This window comes from Heptranchias perlo, chromosome 9 (assembly GCF_035084215.1).
Source record: "Heptranchias perlo isolate sHepPer1 chromosome 9, sHepPer1.hap1, whole genome shotgun sequence".
NCBI classification, from domain to species: Eukaryota; Metazoa; Chordata; class Chondrichthyes; order Hexanchiformes; family Hexanchidae; genus Heptranchias; species Heptranchias perlo.
The window spans coordinates 17,273,181-17,295,161 of NC_090333.1; the positions used below are offsets into that span (position 1 = coordinate 17,273,181).

The following is a 21,981-nucleotide window of genomic DNA, read 5'->3' on the forward strand; positions in this document are numbered from 1 at the left end:
CAACAAGATTGTTAATTAATCCTTTCTCATTGTATAATACCCAGTCTCGGACCGCCTGTACTCTAGTTGGTTCCTCAACGTATTGGTCTAGAAATCCATCATGTACATACTCCAGGAATTCCTCCCCCACTGTATTATTGCTAATTTGGTTTGACCAATCTATATGTAAATTAAAGTCACCCATGATTATAGTTGTACCCTTCTTGCATGAATCTCTAATTTCCTGTTTAATGCCCTCCCCTACTGTTTGGGGGCCTATAGACAACCCCCACCAACATTTTCTGCCCATTGGTGTTTCTTAGCTCCACCCATACAGATTCCACATTGTGATTTTCCAAGCCAATATCTTTCCTCACTAATGCATTGATTTCCTCCTTTACTATCAATGCTACCCCACCTCCTTTCCCTTTTTGCCTGTCCTTCCTAAATATTGAATACCCCTGGATGTTCCGTTCCCATCCTTGGTCACCCTGCAGCCATGTCTCCGTAATCGCAACTATATCATACCCATTAATATCTATCTGCGCTGTTAATTCATCTACTTTATTGCGAACGCTCCACGCCTTTAGACTTGTCTTTTTAAGATTGCTCGTCATCTTCGTATTATTTTGCACTATGGCCCTATTTGTTTTTTGCCCTTGTTTTCTCATGCAAGAAGGGTACAACTATAATCATGGGTGACTTTAATTTACATATAGATTGGTCAAACCAAATTAGCAATAATACAGTGGGGGAGGAATTCCTGGAGTATGTACATGATGGATTTCTAGACCAATACGTTGAGGAACCAACTAGAGTACAGGCGGTCCTAGACTGGGTATTATACAATGAGAAAGGATTAATTAACAATCTTGTTGTGCGGGGTCCCTTAGGGAAGAGCGACCATAACATGATAGAATTCCTATTGCTTCTTCCCTTGTTTCCCCCTCCTCTGACTCCCTGCTCAGGTTTCCATCCCCCTGCCATTCTAGTTTAAACCTTCCCCAACTGCACTAGCAAACACCCCCGCGAGGACATCGGTCTCAGTCCTGCTCGGGTGTAACCCGTCTCGCTTGTACAGGTCCCACCTTCCCCAGAACCGATCCCAATGTCCCAGGAATCTAAATCCCTCCCTCCTACACCATCCCTGCAACCACGCATTCATCTGGTCTATTCTCCTGTTCCTATACTCACTAGCACGTGGCACTGGTAGTAATCCTGAGATCACTACCTTTGAGGGCCTGCTTTTTAATTCATCTCCTAACTCCCTAAATTCACCTTGCAGGACCTCATCCCTTTTTTTTTAAACCTATGTCATTGGTACCGATATGGACCACGACTACTGGCTGTTCACCCTCCCCCTCCAGAATGCCCTGCAGCCGCTCCGTGACATCCTTGACCCTAGCACCACGGAGGCACCATACCATCCTAGAGTCACGTTTGCGGCTGCAGAAACGCCTATCTGTTCCCCTTACAATTGAATCCCCTATCATTATAGCCCTGCCACTCTTATTCCTCCCCTCCTGTGCAGCAGAGCCACCCGTGGTGCCCCGAACTTGGCTCTTGCTGCTTTCCCCTGATAAGCCATCTCCCCCAACAGTATCCAAAGCGGTATATCTGTTTGAGAGGGAGATGGCCCCAGGGGACTCCTGCTCTACCTGCCTAGTCCTTTTACTATGCTTAGCGGTCACCCATTTCCTTTCTGCCTGCATAATTTTTACCTGCGGTGTGACCACCTCACTGAACGTGCTGTCCACAATAGTCTTAGCATCACAGATGCTCCACAGTGAATCCACCCACAGCTCCAGCTCCAAAATACAGTTAGCCAGTAGCTGCAGCTGGACACACTTCCTGCACACATGGTCGCCAGGGACACTGGTAGTGTCCATGACTTCCCACATAGTACAGGAGGAGCATATCACGGGTGCGAGCTGTGCTGCCATGACTTACCTTAGATTTACACTGCGTTCACCTCTCTGACTCACCTGTGACGTCTCACAGTAGTTTTCTCTTGTTGCAGGTCTGCTGCTGCTTTTATCCCCGCTCTCAGTCTTCTGCTGCTCAGGTCCGCCGCCGCTCTACGGAAAAAGTTAGGAAAAGCAGCACCTCCTTCCCCCACTTCACTGAACTCCCACACTCACCAAACTCTCAGCTGTTCACGTTGTGCTCAATGCCGGTTGCACTCATAGGCCCCTGTATTTCTACTGTTTGTGACTCGGATGAGCCAGGCCTGCTCCTGTTTCAGGAACCAGTTTAATCCAGCTAACCAATTAACTAACTACAGCAGCTCTCCAGTAGGAGAGCTTGCTTGTTTGTCTCTGCTTAAGCCTGACAGAAATTAAAAAATTTAAACTTCAAAATTGAACTTCAACAGTTGCTAGCAATTGAACTTAAACAGTTGATAGCAATTTACACTAGATTTTAAGAGATTAACCCTTAAACTCCCACACTCACCAAACTCTCAGCTGTGTTCACTCTGCTCCGTTGCACTCAGAACCAGTCCGCTCTCCCGCAATCTGAATTCAAGAGCACTAAATGTAAAGGTGCCTCAACAAGAAAAAAACAGGAAAAAAATGTAACAGAACAAAAAAGGAACTGCCCATTCTGCATTCTTGACTTTGTCTTTTAGTTGGATAAAAATAGAAGCCTGAATTCCTGCGCATCTCGAGTTTAAACTTACAGCCATTCGCTCTCAAACAATGATTACTTTTGTTTTACAGTAGCCTTCCCCTGAATCAGAATGAGGTGATGTCACCCACCCTGTTGCTGTGGGGAGAAAAAGAAGAATTTCTGGAATTCGGAACAGCCGAGGTCACAAAGACCTATGTGAGGAATCGTTTCAGATTGAATATTGTGCCTGAGGCCAGCCACTGGCTTCAGCAGGATCAACCACAAGTAGTGAATAGTTTGATCTGGGCATTTTTAAAGGAGGAAGACCAGTAAAACATGTTGTCACTGATAATATGATTAAGATGAGAAGATTTTACGAAGGTTCCAGTGTCAAAAGTGAATGTTTTTCTGTGTCGCTTAACTGTAGCTAATTCCCTTTACACGTGCTGTCTAAAATCTTTCAGTGGTGCTGAATGAAAGTCTGCTTGTAAGGTTCGTACTTTGTTGGCACACTATTTATTAGGCTACGTGTAATGCTGAGCAGTAACCATTTGAAGCTGTGGTATCCCTTTTTAAAATGTGCATATGTGTGTGTATCTATATATATATATATATATATATATATCTGTATGTACATGTATAGACTAAGATTCTTAGATTAAAAATGACTACATTTCTGTATACTTGGACTGGCCGAGGAGTTGAAACAAAAAAGAATGATCTGTCTCAGAAAGTAATTGACAAGACATACAAAACTTGAACTTTTTTAAGTTTTGCTGCTTTCAGTGTAGAGCTCCAAAAGACTTTTGTGGGGTGGGGGGGGGGGGGCGGGATGTGGCAGCTTTAAATCGAAAGAGGTCCGAAATCTTATAAGACAGCATATATTCCTGAATCTTTGCACATGAAAACACCAGCCTTAAAACTTGTAAATAAGAAACAGTGATGTCACTATGTAAATGACTGATACATGCTCTTTACTGTTTTCATTTACTTGGTGGTGCCTTTCACTACTTTCTTAAGAAAACAAAACAAGAGTGCCACTTCTGAAAATGGAGATGTTTATATTTTATATTTATAAGTTGTATAGATTGATGTTTTTATTGACAAGGATCATGGCCCAGAAATTGCTCAGAGCGGTGAACCAACTCTGCTCGCCGTTCCATAGATTTATACTAACCTGCTAACTTATCGCGGTCTTTACTGGGTGCACTTTCGGAAGTGGAGAAGAGCCCAGTGTTACCTCCAGTGAAGCTAAGACCCATGGGAGAAGCGAGAGGATCACACACTCCCCTCGACCAGTCAGTTTGCAGCATTTTTGACAAGATGCGAAGAGTTTCTGCAAGTTTGGAACGTTAAATCCAGGAAGTGAAAGGTACAACACTCAAATCATTTGTAAAAACAGTTATAGACAGCGAAAAAAGAGAAGGTAAGAAATAATCGAATTAAATAAAGACAGAAGGTAAAAGTTTTTTTTTAAATTAAATTTTTTAATTTAAAAAAAAAATTTAATGACCAAAAACTATTAAACTAAGGGGTAATGAGACCCCACATTTTTACAAGTTAATTTTTAGTTGTTTGGCAGTCATTAAGACTTAACGTGCTATTAAAACTTCGTTTAGACCTGGTATTTTTAAGCATACTTGTTGTGGCAATATCAGTTACTTTCCAGATGGGCAGATGAGCATTTTGGCACTGGTCCCTTGTTTCCACTGATTCCAACCGGTGATATCCCTTTAATTCGAAGCTGTCATATCGCCGGCAAACCAAAAGGAGCAAGTTCCGGATTTCCGCGTTTCACTGCGCATGTGCGAACACTGGAACTTGCTCCTCAATTTTGCCACTAACAACGGAGAGCGCCATTGAGCTCAATTTTTTTTTTCTAAGTAATTTCTGGGCCAGTATATTGAAAATAATGCTGTAACTACAATCTGGTCCCCATATAGGGTGTATATATTCATCCATAGAATATTGAAAGCAGATTACCTATCTGGTATATTCTTAGTATAGCAACATTGGGCTGGAAATTGCTCGCAAAATAACGGTGAGCCTAACAGCGCTCACCGTTATTAATGGACAAATCAAAGATCAAATCTGGTGAAATCCGGAACTTGCTGTTCCTGATTCCCTGTTGATCTGACAGCTTTGCGTTAGAGATATCACAGGCTGGAATCAATGGACCAGCATGAACTTGCTCTCCTGCCCAGCTGGAAATTAACTAATCTCGCCAGATAAAAGATACGCTGAGTTATTTCAGATCTAAACTAACTTTTCACGGTGTGGTAAGTATTAATAACTGCCAAACAACCTCTTTAGTACTGAAAATTAACTTTTAAAAATATGGCATCTCGTTACTTCCAATTTTAATAGTTTTTGGACATTTAAAAAAAAATTTAATTTAATTTAAAATTTTTATTTTTTACTTTTTCTTTGTCTCTTTTATCTTACCCTCTTTATTTCGCTTTCTCTATCTGATTTTATATTACATTTACTAATCTTACCTGACACTTCCTGGTTCTTAATTTGCACGGTTTGTGAATGAGCTTCACTTCCTGGTTCTCACAGTGTGGCTCGTTTCAAGCTGATTGGTAAAGGGGACACAGAGATCCTTTCCCCCTCTCACAGCTCAGAGAAGCCAGGGACGATGGCTGCACTTCCTGTAGCACTCAATTAAAGCAAGTTGGCGCCCAGAAGCCCGTGAGAAGTTTGTGGGTGAGTTAGTTACTTATGAGCGGCGGGCGACGTCTATTCACTGCTCAGTGCAAATTGCGGCCTGTTGTGTTTAGGGCTATAGCTGATTTTCTAAGTAGGATCAAATCTCTGCAACACTCCACCTGTTGGAGATGGGTGGATTTGAGTGAACGATAGGTTCAAATTCCGAGACTATGACATGGTCAGGAGATATGCGGCAGGAATTTTGTTGGAGGTTCTCCGTATCAACCTAAAATAACTTTGGAGAAAGATCAGCAGAAACCCCATTTATGTGCTTCCACCAAGTGTCCACTGATGTTAATGCAGCCAATCCGGAGAACCTCTGAGTAAATTCCTGGCGAAGCACTCTAAGGCTCTTACTGAGCCATCTGACTAGAAGAGGTCCAGAGGTTTATTTTTTAGAAGGGAGAGCGTGGTGGAGAACAACTCATAAATGCTGTATCTTGAAGGGTCTAAAATCCAGACTTTAAAACTAGGCTGCAGTTACCAACAATTGAAATACAACGAAGTTGATGGGTGGCCACAGATTCCAAAGTTCCCCAATCCCTGATTAGACATCTACCCACTTAACTAAGTTTCATTTTGCATTTCCAACATTTAGCTCAGGACTCATTAATTTTTTTAAAAACCCGCATGGTTGTGAATTGACTTTCACACTCTATTTATACTGCTGAGGTCATCAGTTTGAATCCCAGTTTACTGACATCTAAATATACAACCTCCCTCTGTACGAGTTTTACCAATTCTCAACTGAGCCATTAAGTGTGATCCGTCAACAACTAAAGGATGCTGCTCTTGGATGGGAGGTGGGGGATAACCATTGGTATTTCCTCTGCTTTGCTCACTCTAAGGCAATTGGCTTGCCCTGTTAACCAAGTATGAAGCAGGATTAATTTATGGAATTGCTAAGTAGTCTGACCTATTTACTTTCCATCCCAGGGTGTTCAGCAGCCAGTGTTCTGTTTTTAAAAAAAACCTTAAAGTAGTCTTCCATAAAGGAAAGTCCTCTAAAGGCATTATGTTTGAGGTAATAGTTCAAAGATTAGAAAAATTAAATAAAATCAAAATGTAAGGTTAAATTCACTGATTCAATGCTCCCAGTGGGGAGCAGTGATCGAAGGGAGTGTGGATTCCAACCCACACTCAGCGGTGGCCCCTCACTGGGAGCATAGAATTTACTCTCTAATTATTTTGTATTTAGAATGTATTAACATTTTAGATATAAATTGTTTTTGCACAATTAAAAATCCACTGAAGACAGTTTGTGGTTTGCTGCTAGTTTCCAACGGTGGAAATGATTGCACACTTAATTTTCACTTGAAATATTGGTTGATTGATTGTACTTTCCATAGATGACAAGTTGTTCTCATAACATATATTTTGTGCATCAGTTCAATATTTTCATGGATGCCCGTACAGCACAAACTTGAATCATACTTTTATTAGCTAAGTAGTGAGCTGGAGTCCTGTGTACTTTTCAGTGCAAATCATGCTGAGGGCCTATAGGAATATTGATATTATTTTGCACCCTGCCTTCTATTTATTTAATGAGCAGTTAATATTTTAACTGTGCCAGAGATTAATTATCTGCTTAGGTTCTGAGACTAAACTATCCAACAGTCTGGTCAGTAATGCTCCTATGCCTCTTTAGTGAGTCTGTGAAAGTATATCCACAATTATTAAAGCTGTAGCGTTTGGTAGTCCAAATATATCCTAAGTGCATAACCAAAAACACGTGTCGAAAATTCAGTTATCTTAACAAAGCTTTATAATAAAACTTGGTGAGGACGTATGTAGCCAGTGCTGAAGTTATCTACAGACAGTACTATTAAGCACACAAATCTTCACTTGTGGACCACTCTTTGTTTAACAAACTTTCATTGGCACAATCTGCTTTAGAAGCTTGGACAAAATATTCTATTTGAGTTCTTGTATTTCATGTTGCATTGTCATTACATTCTCTGAATGGAGCTACACACAAAAATATAATTTAATAGAACGTCTAATAAAATTCAAAAACAGAAATTGTTAAAATGATGGACAATGATTGTGCAAATATAACAATGAAGTGAGGAATCAGTAGAATACAACAGTTAAGAAGGAACTGAATGAACATTTTAATGGGTGTGGGGAAAGAGCAGGGAATTAGGGTTAGAGTAAGTGGCCGAGCTTTTCTGCTTCTGCACTTGCCAGGCCACCATTTTCCATCCGTTCATTTTAGTGGCTGAAAAACGACAGGCTAGAAAGTGCAGAATCAGAAAACCCCGGCCGGTAACTTCAGCATGGCGTTAGCGCAAACACGATGGGCCAAATGGCCTCCTTCCCTGCTTAAATTTCTATGCTTCCGTGATACTGTGAGCTTCTGTTGCTACCCAGTAAAGGGATTAAAATCTTTGGCTGCACTTCCATTGCTGTTTCCTTGGTCACTTCCACAGGACAATGATAAACACAGAGATTCTGAACTATCACGTAATCTGACTGCTGTGTATCACTTGTGCGCATTATGGAAATTTATGTTGATTATTGAGGGAGATTAACAAAAAAGTAGTTATAGGCAAGCATTTTTTTTGATTTTGCCATTTAGCGAAAAATAAAATACCCACAAATTCACAAAAAAACAGCTGCAAAGATCTTGCATGTGCCAGTGCCTGTAAATGTAAATCTGATGTGAACATTGTGTGCTTGTATGTAGTTATAAAAGAACACACATGGAGACTGATTTTTGGTCGCATTTATCACGGCACCGAGCGTACCGCCCCATTCCCGTCAATATTTGGGCCGCCTCCATTTTGGTGGGATCCTTAAAATGTGTAGCCCAGCCCATGCAAATCAGGATCCTATGACTTCAAAAGGACGACTCAAGGTATTTGGTGTTCAGTGGCCTGACCAGTGGTCGTTGACTACTGTAGGCTACTCTGAAAACACTGCAGGTATGTTCCTGTAATGATTTCTGTGGGGCCAGGTGCACATCGCCTGCCCCTCCCTAACTAAATTCTGCCAGCTCAGCTCCGCAGAGGAGCCGCCAGACTCCTTGCCTCCCCGATTGGTGAGCTGCCTTTCAGTGCTTGTTCAACACTGGCAGCTTGCTGATTTTATTTTAATCAATTAAATTGATCAGGCCTCCCGTCAGTGACATTGGGCGGAAGGTGCGATCGTCCTGTCCACCATCTGCCCAAATCGAAAATCGTTCCCATTATGTCTCCTCAAGAGACATGAAAACTTGATTTATATTGCTGGATACAGAGCTATTTAGAAGGGGGAATAAAAAGGTAAAATGGTAAAAAGTCATAAAAACAATTTTTTTTTTAAATTCTTTCTTCAAAACTGCTGAGGTAATCTATTAAATAACAGACAAAGGCAGAACTGTTAAAACAACAATTGGTGTGACTGATTGCAAATCAACAAATCTTTTAGCCATTGCCTAGGTAACAGTCTAGCAACAACTTAGTTACGAATACTATCAGCAAGAGGATGGCATGAGCTTGTCTACATTTTCCATCAGCCACTCTATACTTTGTGTGACAGTTCCTCCTCCCCCGACATTCCATATACTGCTGTCAAGCAAATTGGCAAAATTCACTCATTGAGAACTGATGAGTCTAAAACAATCGAGATATTCCAATGCCTGATCCTTTGGCGAATGAGTTATTGGGCCATTACTGAGTCTCCTCAGACTTTAAGGTGTTTGGGTTTTTATGCAGAGTACACCATGAAATGGATGCCAGTTTATGCAGTCTGTTCACTGTACTTGGTGTATAATATCTGTCTTGCAGAGAGCACAGATTTTTGTTTGCATATGAAATTGAAGTAAAGAACGAAAGACAAGATTTACTGGCATGAGTCAAGAATACTAGAAGAACCTAATGCACACAGTTCAATGGCACAAAGATAGATGGGAACAAATATATTTTTGTACCAATGTTATTATTCATTTAAGATGCACTGCGTTGCTATTCTGGTTTCACCCTGATCCTTTAGTTGAACGTGTAGCATATTTTATGTATAATAAATTCCCACTTAGCTTATATTTTATGGAATATATTCAAGTAGCTTATGATTATTACCAAAGAAGCTAATTTATTTTTCAAAAAGGCCAGAATTGCCTATTATTAGTCAGTTAGATTAAAGCAGATAATTCCTTAATGAGGTTAGGTGATATTTACTATATTTCTTCAAACACATATAGACTCATATTTTGTAGTTTTATGGTAAATGAGGCCTTCTAAGAATGCAGATTAATTTGTCCAATTTATTGATGCAGCATAATTTAACCACAGGAAACTCAAAGTAATTTGTATTTATTTTCATTGTAATGTAAAGTGTCAATTTAATAAAGTAATTAATGTTATGGAATCTGAATATGGAGTCCAATTATTGTCATTTCTTTTATTGCTACTGCCACAAAATTGCTAGATTATTTTCCCTCCAAAAGTCTCCGTTCTTTGTGAGACTTAGGTTCTGACAATGTGACGCACTTACTGTCAAGCCTGGCCTTTTCTCACAGCATCTGCCTGCGCATATACACTGTATTCTAATTTCCTGTCGCTTCCTGTTAACTACACACTAGGCACGGCACACAAGTTCTTGTAGTGGGTTGTTTTTTCACAACTTTGTTGTAATTGTTTTGAGGATCCTCGCACTAAGACCAATATTGAAACCTTAATCCACAGTAGGGTAGATTTTCTGATCCTATTGAAGTTCAGTAGTCATTGAATCTCACTCTTGAACAGATATTTATCCAGCTCTCTTCCAGGAGTTAGTATCACTAACTGCTACATATGTGCTACTCCAGAGGTAAATCATTTCTTCTAATTTCACTTGAGACTTTGTTAACTTTGTTCTCATGCCGTATAGTTCTATGATCACAGTTTAAGTTAAGTAACCTGCATACATGTCCATTATCCACGAGTTTCAGTATTTTAAGGACCTAATCCTGAATTCCTCTCAATTTTCTTTTCTGCCAGTCTCTCCTCATAACTTGTAGTTTTAACCCTTATGGGCAGAATTCACACTGTGCAATATTAATAATGAATATGTTTGTATGAAATTCCTTTGCTATTTTAGTAAAGGTGTTAACACTTTACAGTTCAATTGTCTTAGTTAAAATAGCAGGCAATGAAATCCATTTGAACCTGTTTACATGTTTGTTACTAAAATCACACACAGCAATTTCACCCCATTACAGTTTCAGCTGCTGAATGTATTCCCATTTTGGTTATCCCATTTTATAAAGTTTTTAACACATACTGTGATGCTGAAATTAATATTGCAGTAATAATGCCATCTCTTTAAGGTTTTTAAATTATTGTTTATTGCATAAGAAACATCTCTAATGCATTTCATATGATTTTATTAATTTCAGTTGATACTATTATGTGGCCTTCGATTCTTTGAATTATTTAAAGTCTACCAATTATTTTTTTGCTGTCCCTCTTGAACATTTTTTGACAATATATACCTGTGAAAGTGCAATCATTATATAATTAATGATGTAGATATGTGCTGTAATCCACATTTTTAAAAAAAATCACGGAGTCATCACAGTCAAACCTCAGACAATTTAAAATCCCTCATCCTCGTGATTAAATCCCTTCGTAGCCTTACCGCTCCCTGTCTCTAACCTTCTCCAGCACTGCAGCCTCCCACCTCCTGAGCACTATGTTCTTCTGACTTTGTTCTCTTGTGCATCCTCCTCTCATCACCCCACCATTTGTGTGCCCTTGCAGTTTCTGCATCTTTGGATCTTTCTCCGAGTCATCTGTTAACTCTCCAAAGTTCTTTTTCAACAGTGGGTTTGAGATAGATGCACCTGTATCTTTGACCATCTAGGTCTATTTAAAAGTCATCCTTCAGAAAGTGACACAAATTTTCTCTGCCGGTTATTATTGACTTAAAACTTTGCACTGCATCTATGAAGATCTGTTAATGTCTGTTATAATATTTTTTTAAAAAACAAATTGTTGCATTTGCATGGCACTTATTATGGTCTACACGATAACATCAACAAGTTCCATCCCACCATCAAACTCACCATGGACTACTCCTCAGAATCGGTTTCTTTCTTGGACACACGAATCTCCATCAAAGACGGGCACCTCAGCACCTCACTCTACCGCAAGCCCATGGACAACCTCACGATGCTCCACTTTTCCAGCTTCCATCCTAACCACGTCAAAGAGGCCATCCCCTATGGACAGGCCCTGCGAATACACAGGATATGCTCAGACGAGGAGGAACGCGATGGACACCTACAGACGCTGAAAGACACCCTCGTAAGAACGGGATATGACGCTCGACTCGTCGATCGACAGTTCTGACGGGACACAGCGAAAAATCGCATAGCCCTCCTCAGAAGACTAACACTGGACGCAACCAACAGAGTACCCTTCGTCATCCAGTACTTCCCCAGAGCGGAGAAACTACGCCATGTTCTCCGCAGCCTTCAACATGTCATCGATGACGACGAACACCTCGCTAAGGCCATCCCCACGCCTCCACTACTCTCCTTCAAACAGCCACCCAACCTCAAACAGACCATCGTTCGCAGCAAATTACCCAGCTTTCAGGAGAACAGCATCCACGACACCACACAACCCTGCCATGGCAACCTCTGCAAGACATGCCAGATCATCGACACAGATACCACCATCACACGAGAGGACACCACCCACCAGGTACATGGTTCATACTCCTGTGACTCGGCCAACGTTGTCTACCTCATACGTTGCAGGAAAGGATGCCCCGGAACATGGTACATCGGCGAGACCATGCAGACACTGCGACAACGGATGAACGGATACCGCGCAACAATCGCCAGACAGGAGGGTTCCCTCCCAGTCGGGGAACACTTCAGCAGTCAAGGACATTCAGCCACCGATCTTCGGGTAAGCGTTCTCCAAGGCGGCCTTCGAGACACACGACAACGCAAAATCGTTGAGCAGAAATTGATAGCCAAGTTCCGCACCCATGAGGACGGCCTCAACCGGAATCTTGGGTTCATGTCACGCTACACGTAACCCCACCAGTGAATAAAGGTTATCTGTTTTTAATACAACGGGTCATTCTCTGTCTTTCTCTTCCTTTCGGATGTTTCTCCCTCTCTCTCTCTCTGTCTTGTGTTCTGGCCGTTTGTATATTCGGTGGTCCTGTAGGTAACACCTCTCTGTCTGAACACTTTGATTGCCTTGACAACGGGCAGTTGGAAAGATTATCTGTAATCACCAGGTATTGTTCTCTGACTATAAATGCGAAACTTTCAAGGAGTCCCACGCTCACCTGACGAAGGAGATAATCTCCGAAAGCTTATGATTTTCAAATAAAATTGTTGGACTATAACCTGGTGTTGTAAGATTCTTTACACTTATTATGGTGTGGAAACATCTCAAAGTGCTTGATAGAATGAATTATTTTTGAAGTGCAGTGACGTAGGCAAGAAAAGGAGCTACTATGTGCCGACAGTGTCCGACAAACCAATTAAATGAATGACCAGTTAATCTGAGGAAATAATTTTATAGGACTGATTTCTTCCCTTTACTACTTGATTTGCTGACATTGAATAAACGTGAAATATATTGACTGTGACTTTTTTTCTTCAGAAATTGTTTCAGGGATTATATAGGTTAAATTAATTTTTTTCTTTCGTACAGTGATCACATTTTATTGCCCTACAGGAGCATGGCAGATATAAAAAAAAGTTTTGATTCTCCTCTGGATATTTTGCTGCATTTTCCAATCTATCGACCTTGCATGTAAACAGGCCAGGAAGATGGCTGCTAATGTTTTTATCACAAGTTTCATAGAATTATAGAATCTTACAGCTAGGAAGGAGGTCATTTGGCCCATCCTGCCTGCCTCTTCGAAAGAGTTATCCAATTAGTGCCAATCCCCTGCGCTTTCCCTTTAGTCCTGTACATGTTTTATTTTCAAATATGTATCCAATTCCCTTTTGAAAGTTTTTATTGAATTTGCTTCCACCACCCTTTCAATTAGCACATTCCGGATCATAACAACGCACTGCGTAAAAAAAAAAAAAAAAAAAATTCTCATCTTCCCTCTGGTTCTTTTGCCAATTATCTTAAATCTGTGTCCTCTGATTATCGACCTCCTGCCAGTGGTAACAGTTTCTCCCTATCTACTCTAGCAAATCCCTTCATAATTTTGAACACAAAGTTGCCACAGAAATAATTGGGAGAATTTTTGCCCAGCGTGGAAGAGAAATGGCTGGCAAAGCCTGGAATCAAAACAGGGACCTTTAGATTTTTCAGTCCAATGCTCTCCCAACTGAGCAATTTTGGCTTCCTAAGTTTATTGGTTAAAGACTTTTTCCTCAATAATGGCTCTGAGGCCAAGCTCAGACTTGCAAGAAAAATGCCAGCTGATCTTCATTGTCTATTCACTGAGATGGTAAAATAGAGAATATGATAGACCAGTGGTTTCATAGAATCATAGAAGTTTACAACATGGAAACAGGCCCTTCGGCCCAACATGTCCATGTCGCCCAGTTTATACCACTAAGCTAGTCCCAATTGCCTGCACTTGGCCCATATCCCTCTATACCCATCTTACCCATGTAACTGTCCAAATGCTTTTTAAAAGACAAAACTGTACCCGCCTCTACTACTGCCTCTGGCAGCTCGTTCCAGACACTCACCACCCTTTGAGTGAAAAAATTGCCCCTCTGGACCCTTTTGTATCTCTCCCCTTTCACCTTAAATCTATGCCCGCTCGTTATAGACTCCCCTACCTTTGGGAAAAGATTTTGACTATCTACCTTATCTATGCCCCTCATTATTTTATAGACTTCTATAAGATCACCCCTAAATCTCCTACTCTCCAGGGAAAAAAGTCTGTCTATCCAACCTCTCCCTATAAGTCAAACCATCAAGTCCCGGTAGCATCCTAGTAAATCTTTTCTGCACTCTTTCTAGTTTAATAATATCCTTTCTATAATAGGGTGACCAGAGCTGTACACAGTATTCCAAGTGTGGCCTTACTAATGTCCTGTACAACTTCAACAAGACATCCCAACTCCTGTATTCAATGTTCTGACCAATGAAACCAAGCATGCTGAATGCCTTCTTCACCACCCTATCCACCTGTGACTCCACTTTCAAGGAGCTATGAACCTGTACTCCTAGATCTCTTTGTTCTATAACTCTCCCCAACGCCCTACCATTAACGGAGTAGGTCCTGGCCCGATTCAATCTACCAAAATGCACCACCTCACATTTATCTAAATCAAACTCCATCTGCCATTCATCGGCCCGCTGGCCCAATTTATCAAGATCCCGTTGCAATCCTAGATAACCTTCTTCACTGTCCACAATGCCACCAATCTTGGTGTCATCTGCAAACTTACTAACCATGCCTCCTAAATTCTCATCCAAATCATTAATATAAATAACAAATAAAAGCGGACCCAGCACCGATCCCTGAGGCACACCGCTGCTCACAGGCCTCTAGTTTGAAAAACAACCCTCTGCAACCACCCTCTGTCTTCTGTCGTCAATCCAATTTTGTATCCAATTGGCTACCTCACCTTGGATCCCGTGAGATTTAACCTTATGTAACAACGTACCATGCGGTACCTTGTCAAAGGCTTTGCTGAAGTCCATGTAGACCACGTCTACTGCACAGCCCTCATCTATCTTCTTGGTTACCCCTTCAAAAAATTCAATCAAATTCGTGAGACATGATTTTCCACTCACAAAACCATGCTGACTGTTCCTAATCAGTCCCTGCCACGCCAAATGCCTGTAGATCCTGTCTCTCAGAATACCCTCTAACAACTTACCCACTACAGATGTCAGGCTCACCAGTCTGTAGTTCCCAGGCTTTTCCCTGCCGCCCTTCTTAAACAAAGGCACAACATTTGCTACCCTCCAATCTTCAGGCACCTCACCTGTAGCTGTCGATGATTCAAATATCTCTGCTAGGGGACCCGCAATTTCCTCCCTAACCTCCCATAACGTCCTGGGATACATTTCATCAGGTCCCGGAGATTTATCTACCTTGATGCGCGTTAAGACTTCCAGCACCTCCCTCTCTGTAATATGTACACTCCTCAAGACATCACTATTTATTTCCCCAAGTTCCCTAACATCCATGCCTTTCTCAACCGTAAATACCGATGTGAAATATTCATTTAGGATCTCACCCATCTCTTGTGGTTCCGCACATAGATGACCTTGTTGATCCTTAAGAGGCCCTACTCTCTCCCTAGTTACTCTTTTGCCCTTTATGTATTTGTAGAAGCTCTTTGGATTCTCCTTTGCCTTATCTGCCAAAGCAATCTCATGTCCCCTTTTTGCCCTCCTGATTTCTCTCTTAACTCTACTCTGGCAATCTCTATACTCTTCAAGGGATCCACTTGATCCCAGCTGCCTATGCATGTCATATGCCTCCTTCTTCTTTTTGACTAGGGCCACAATCTCCCGAGTCATCCAAGGTTCCCTACTTCTACCAGCCTTGCCCTTCACTTTATAAGGAATGTGCTTACCCTGAACCCTGGTTAACACACTTTTGAAAGCCTCCCACTTACCAGACGTCCCTTTGCCTGCCAACAGACTCTCCCAATCAACTTCTGAAAGTTCCTGTCTAATACCATCAAAATTGGCCTTTCCCCAATTTAGAATTTTAACTTTTGGGCCAGACCTATCATTCTCCATAGCTATCTTAAAACTAATGGAATTATGATCACTGGTCCCAAAGTGATCCCTCACTAACACTTCTGTCACCTGCCCTTCCTTATTTCCCAAGAGGAGGTCAAGTTTTGCCCCCTCTCTGGTCGGGCCATCCACATACTGAATGAGAAATTCCTCCTGAATACACTCAACAAATTTCTCTCCATCCAAGCCCCTAATGCTATGGCTGTCCCAGTCAATGTTGGGAAAGTTAAAGTCCCCTACTATTACCACCCTATTTTTCTTGCAGCTGTCTGTAATCTCCTTACATATTTGCTCCTCAATTTCCCGTTGACTATTTGGGGGTCTGTAGTACAATCCTATCAAAATGATCTCTCCCTTCTTATTTTTCAGTTCTACCCATATAGACTCAGTGGGCGAACCCTCGGATATATCCCCTCTCACTACTGCCGTGATGTTCTCCCTAATCAAGAACGCAACTCCCCCTCCTCTCTTACCTCCTGCTCTATCTTTCCTATAGCATCTGTACCCTGGAACATTGAGCTGCCAGTCCTGCCCCTCCCTTAGCCATGTTTCAGTAATAGCTATAACATCCCAGTCCCATGTACCCATCCATGCCCTGAGTTCATCTGCCTTGCCCATCAGACTTCTTGCATTGAAATAAATGCAGTTTAATCTAGACTTCCCTTGGTCTTTGCCCTGCTTTCTCAGACCATCTGTCCGGTCATGTTTTGTACACTCTCCCTTACTGCCTTTTGTTTCTGTCACCACTTTACTTCCCACTGACTTCCTGCATCGGTTCCCATCCCCCTGCCACATTAGTTTAAACCCTCCCCAACAGCACTAGCAAACACTCCCCCTAGGACATTGGTTCCAGTCCTGCCCAGATGCAGACCGTCCAATTTGTACTGGTCCCACCTCCCCCAGAACTGGTTCCAATGGCCCAGGAATTTGAATCCCTCCCTCTTGCACCATCTCTCAAGCCACATATTCATCCTAGCTATCCTGTCATTCCTACTCTGACTAGCCCGTGGCACTGGTAGCAATCCTGAGATTACTACCTTTGAGGTCCTACTTTTTAGTTTAACTCCTAACTCCCTAAATTCAGCTTGTAGGACCTCATCCCGTTTTTTTACCTATATCGTTGGTACCTATATGCACCACGACAACTGGCTGTTCACCCTCCCCCTCCAGAATGTCCTGCAGCCGCTCCGAGACATCCCTGACCCTTGCACCAGGGAGGCAACATACCATCCTGGAGTCTCGGTTGCGTCCGCAGAAACGCCTGTCTATTCCCCTTACAATCAAGTCCCCTATCACTATAGCTCTGCCACTCTTTTTCCTGCCCTCCTGTGCAGCAGAGCCAGCCACGGTGCCATGAACCTGTCATCTTCCCCTGGTGAGCCATCACCCCCAACAGTATCCAAAACGGTATACCTGTTTGAGAGGGGGATGGCCACAGGGGACCCCTGCACTACCTGCCTGCACCTCTTACTCTTCCTGGTGGTCACCCATTCACTTCCTGCCTGTACACCCTTTACCTGCGGTGTGACCAACTCGCTAAACGTGCTATCCACGAGTTTCTCTGCATCGCGGATGCTCCACAGTGAATCCACCCGCAGCTCCAGCTCTGAGATACGATCGGTCAGTAGCTGCAGGTGGACACACTTCCTGCACACATGGTCGGCAGGGACACTGGTAGTGTCCATGACTTCCCACATCTTGCAGGAGGGGCATATCACGGGTGCGAGGTCTGCTGCCATGACTTGCCTTAGCTTAGTTACCCCTTTTAAATTACGTTGAAATTAGAAAATGTTAACTATACTAGGGACCTAGGTTCACTAAAAAAAAACACTACCTGCTATAAAACCTGCAGACCTTAAGTTTAGTTATTTAGTTAATTATAAATGTGGTTATGTTACCTGGTTTTATTGTAACTTAGCCCACAGTTCTAAGAAAAAGAAATACTCACCACCAACCACCCACCTGCTTTACCTGTAACGTCACTCTTTGATTTTTTTGATCAGAACCCGTTTGGTCCGCTCTCGCTCTGCGCTGTTTTTATCCCCGCTCCGCTCTCGCTGTTTCCCGCCGCTCTGGTCCGCTCTCGCTCTGCGCTGTTTTTATCCCCGCTCCGCTCTCGCTGTTTCCCGCCGCTCTGGTGAGCTCTCGCTCTGCGCTGTTTTTATCCCTGCTCCGCTCTCGCTGTTTCCCGCCGCTCTGGTCTGCTCTCGCTCTGTGCTGTTTTTATCCCCGCTCCGCTCTCGCTGTTTCCCGCCGCTCTGGTCCGCTCTCGCTCTGCGCTGTTTTTATCCCCGCTCCGCTCTCGCTGTTTCCCGCCGCTCTGGTCCGCTCTCGCTCTGCACTGTTTTTATCCCCGCTCTCGCTGTTTCCCGCCGCTCTGGTGAGCTCTCGCTCTGCGCTGTTTTTATCCCCGCTCCGCTCTCGCTGTTTCCCGCCGCTCTGGTGAGCTCTCGCTCTGCACTGTTTTTATCCCCGCTCCGCTCTCGCTGTTTCCCACCGCTCTTTTGCACAAAATAAACAGCTGACCACACAATGCATAAGCACTTTGAGCACTGATCTACATATATTGTGTGCGTGTGTGTGTCCGAGAAGATTTTTGCCTTTGGGGTTTAAATTAAAAGGCAAATTTTACAAAGCCCTGTGCACCAGCAGGCCCTCGCACACCACCGATTTTGCAATATGCGCTCAGCTTGGCTGCTTGTGAAACTCCAGCAGCAGCTTGGAGCCCTCTGCTATATCTATTTTGGGCAGACTAATGTAGGTTAAATGAGAAACTGCGTAGTAATACATATGGTGACATCCTGTGAACTGGTCCAAAATCAGACAAAAAATACTTTCAATGATTAATTTTAAATAATCACAGACATTAGAACAAAATAATACATTGGTATTAAATGGTTTCCTGTTATAATTGTTTTGATAATCATCGATATAAACAAATCACATTGTATAAAAAAATTCTACTAAATATCAAGCGTGAGTAATAGTCTGTTATATTTGCCTGGTGATGCCACACACTGAAGATGATTGCCCGATGGCATCAATTAGCAAGCAACAGTGCAAATTATTTGTATCAGTGCAATGGTTTTTCAGGCAATCAAACTTACTCTACCTTCAAACGGTGAACAAGCGGCATAGTGATCCCCAAGGCAGTATTGATATGCACCTTGAACTGATATTTCAAATATATCGATCAGCACTTTAGCTGCTTTTAATTTCCACACCAGACTTTAAGCCTAGAGGGGAAACAACTTCTTTATTCTTATCGTTATGTTATCAGGGAGGAATTGGCCTCACATAACAAAATCCTATTGTTATCGTGGCACATCCCTGTGGGCAGTAATAGGATGAAAACATTTCTACCTTCTAAAGGGAGAGGTGTTTTCTTTGATTTTTGGGGGCAGCAAATTTTCTCCTCTTCTCCTGAAGGCGCAGACTCCTACTCGGGTACAGTTCTGTAAACTCAGGTACTTCAAGTGGTCAGTGCTTCATGCGTGAACCTATACAATGAAAGTTGCCTAGCTATCTAATTATGGAGCATCACAGATGAGCCTGATGCTGTCTGTACCCAATATCCATATATGTGCACTTTCATCAGGAATCACTAGATGGCAATCAGGAGTGAAAACCCCAGCTGATTTTCGCCTCCCTAGTTTAGGGTGCTGAGGCTAATTGCTGCATCTTTATTGCCACTGTAGTTGAGATCAGTCAACTCATGAAAGACCGGGAATCAAACTCGCCACCTACTACAGCTCAGTTAAACACTTAAATATTTTCAATGTGTATTCCACAACCATGTTTCTTTACCAAATTCCTATTTATGAACAATAATCCTGTACTAAATCGCTGATTTGTAGTCGTTATTTCATTATCACTTTGCAGGAGTGTATTTGCATATCCAAAATATAATCACTGGGACTGATAAAGCTCAGCATCATTTTACTTGCATATACTGACTGGAGGCTCCACTTTGCATTATAAATAGTACCGGTCACAGACATAGAAAGTACTCATCCAATATCAGCTTACAGTGTGAATTGCGGCTCCTAATTGGCACGAACAAATGAGAAGCGTAACAAGTTCCATTGTTCTGTATAAGCTAATGGGACCCAGCCAATGCTGAATTAGCTGCACACATCTGTTCTCCTAAAATGTCAGCTTGCCAGCGGCTCCACAGCAGCCAATTATAATAGGTTATTATTTACATATAGGAATTTGGGCAAAGAGGGAGACATGAGAATGTAAGTAACTGTCACTGACAGCAGCAGTCTCAACCAGCTCAAGGCATTTTTGAAGTAATCAGAACAATTGCAACATTGTTATATTTTTATTTTGGTCCAGAAATGCTACTGCAGTTCTCGAATGTTAAATCAATCAGTTCCATGTGACTCGACAGAATTTCAGATTTGCAAATTAGTGTATCCATGAATGGTTATTTTCCCTTAGGGGAATTCACACTGTTTGTTGCTTATCAAGTTTATGGCTGTCTGGACAAGCTTTTACTGATAAACGGTATTTTCAGAAATTTGGCAATGCTAATTGGAAGCAGAAAATCCTTCTGTTTTACATTTATAATAATTTTGTTTTTCTCCACTTTCTTTAGATCTCTTGTGCCACAACAACATTCTCTGGCCAGAGGTGGAAGGCAACATGTTGCTATGGTTCTTACTAACAGCTCTCTGTAACCAGCTGCTAATAGGTGCACAAAGGCTGGCTGCCTAGGTAGAGTCACCATCTGATTTTCCCCCCCGGGGAACCACTGTGCAGCTCCATCAGATGGACCGGGTAAGATAAGAACTGTGTGGGGAATTGCAGACGGAACCAGCATTTTATTGCTTTTTGCTACAGAAATTTTTTATTATCTTTGATGCTTTGTACATGTTGGTAGAAATTGGTACATTGTGCCAACCCCAGAAATTAACTTTTGTTACTTATTTAACATTTCTGTTCCTTGTGAATATCATCAGATGGGGGGATGCATTTCAGATCCAGTACTGATGGCAAGTTAGACATTAGAAGCAAAGTTATACTATTGTGCTGAACTTTATTCAACACAGTAGAAATAGATTTTTTGACAGAAGAATCTTTTTTTTTAAGCAGGCATTATTAGAATGTAAATTGAGCAATAAAAGTTTGTTTCAGCTGGTATTGCAGGGTTAATAATAAACTATCAAAAGCAGGCTAATTCAAAGAATTTTAGAAACTGCAAGTCTCCAGGACCTCAAAAGGAGGTTCAGTGACCCCAGCAGGGAGAGCAGCAGCTGGTCCCAGCTGCAAAAGTATAAACAATGTAAATGGGGAGAGAAAGAATCCAAATAATCACTATAAACCATCACTGGGAATGACTCCAAATATATACAGAAATCAATACAAAACCTGGGTACAATAGATAATACAAATTGTAACACAATACTGAAGAATAATAAGGAATCAGAGACATTGAACTTAAATCTGCAGCGTTAAAGCAAAGAGCTGGCAAGAGGCAGGAGCTAGGAACTCCTGCAACAAAGAGTGAGAGCTAATTTAAAGCTAAGTACCTCTTACCAGAGGAAGGTTGAGGCCACACAAGTTACTTTAATACAACCTTTAAAAAAATTTTCCTAAGCCTTCCCTGGCCTCATCCTCTGACCAGTTTTAGACTTGGCAAAACATGGCAAAATAGATAACAGTAACCATTTAAAAAAAAACATTCCCCATGACTTAGTGAGCCAACTCTTACAAAAGTAGATCTTCTGTTCAATTCCTGGTCTGTGCTTAGTTAGCTGATGTCAGCCAGGGCAGAAATTGGAGGAATACTAACCTGCATGAAGGAGGTGAAAAATCAGCCAGTGCTCCAATTCTTGGTCATTATCAAATGATGGCTAGAAAGTGTGTGTGTATGTGTGCATTGGGTCAGAACAAGATTGGGTTCAGTTGCAATGCCCTTCATGGCAAGTAGCTTACTGACATTCAGGCTTAGGCATCCCCACCCTACCCACCCTGATTAGAATGCATCTCCGGCAGGGCAGGACTTCCG

The 21,981-nt window shown here is 42.0% G+C and overlaps 1 protein-coding gene across 1 annotated transcript in view; it reads left to right on the forward strand.

Moving 5' to 3' along the window:
• ephx4 (epoxide hydrolase 4) overlaps positions 1-3,330 on the forward strand; it is a 47,776-nt gene extending 44,446 nt beyond the window's left edge. The window contains exon 7 of the mRNA XM_067989656.1: positions 2,700-3,330. Within this exon, the coding sequence (XP_067845757.1) occupies positions 2,700-2,922 (223 nt within the window). The 3' untranslated portion in view covers positions 2,923-3,330. The remainder of the gene's footprint in view (positions 1-2,699) is intronic.
• The last annotated feature ends 18,651 nt before the right edge of the window (positions 3,331-21,981 follow it).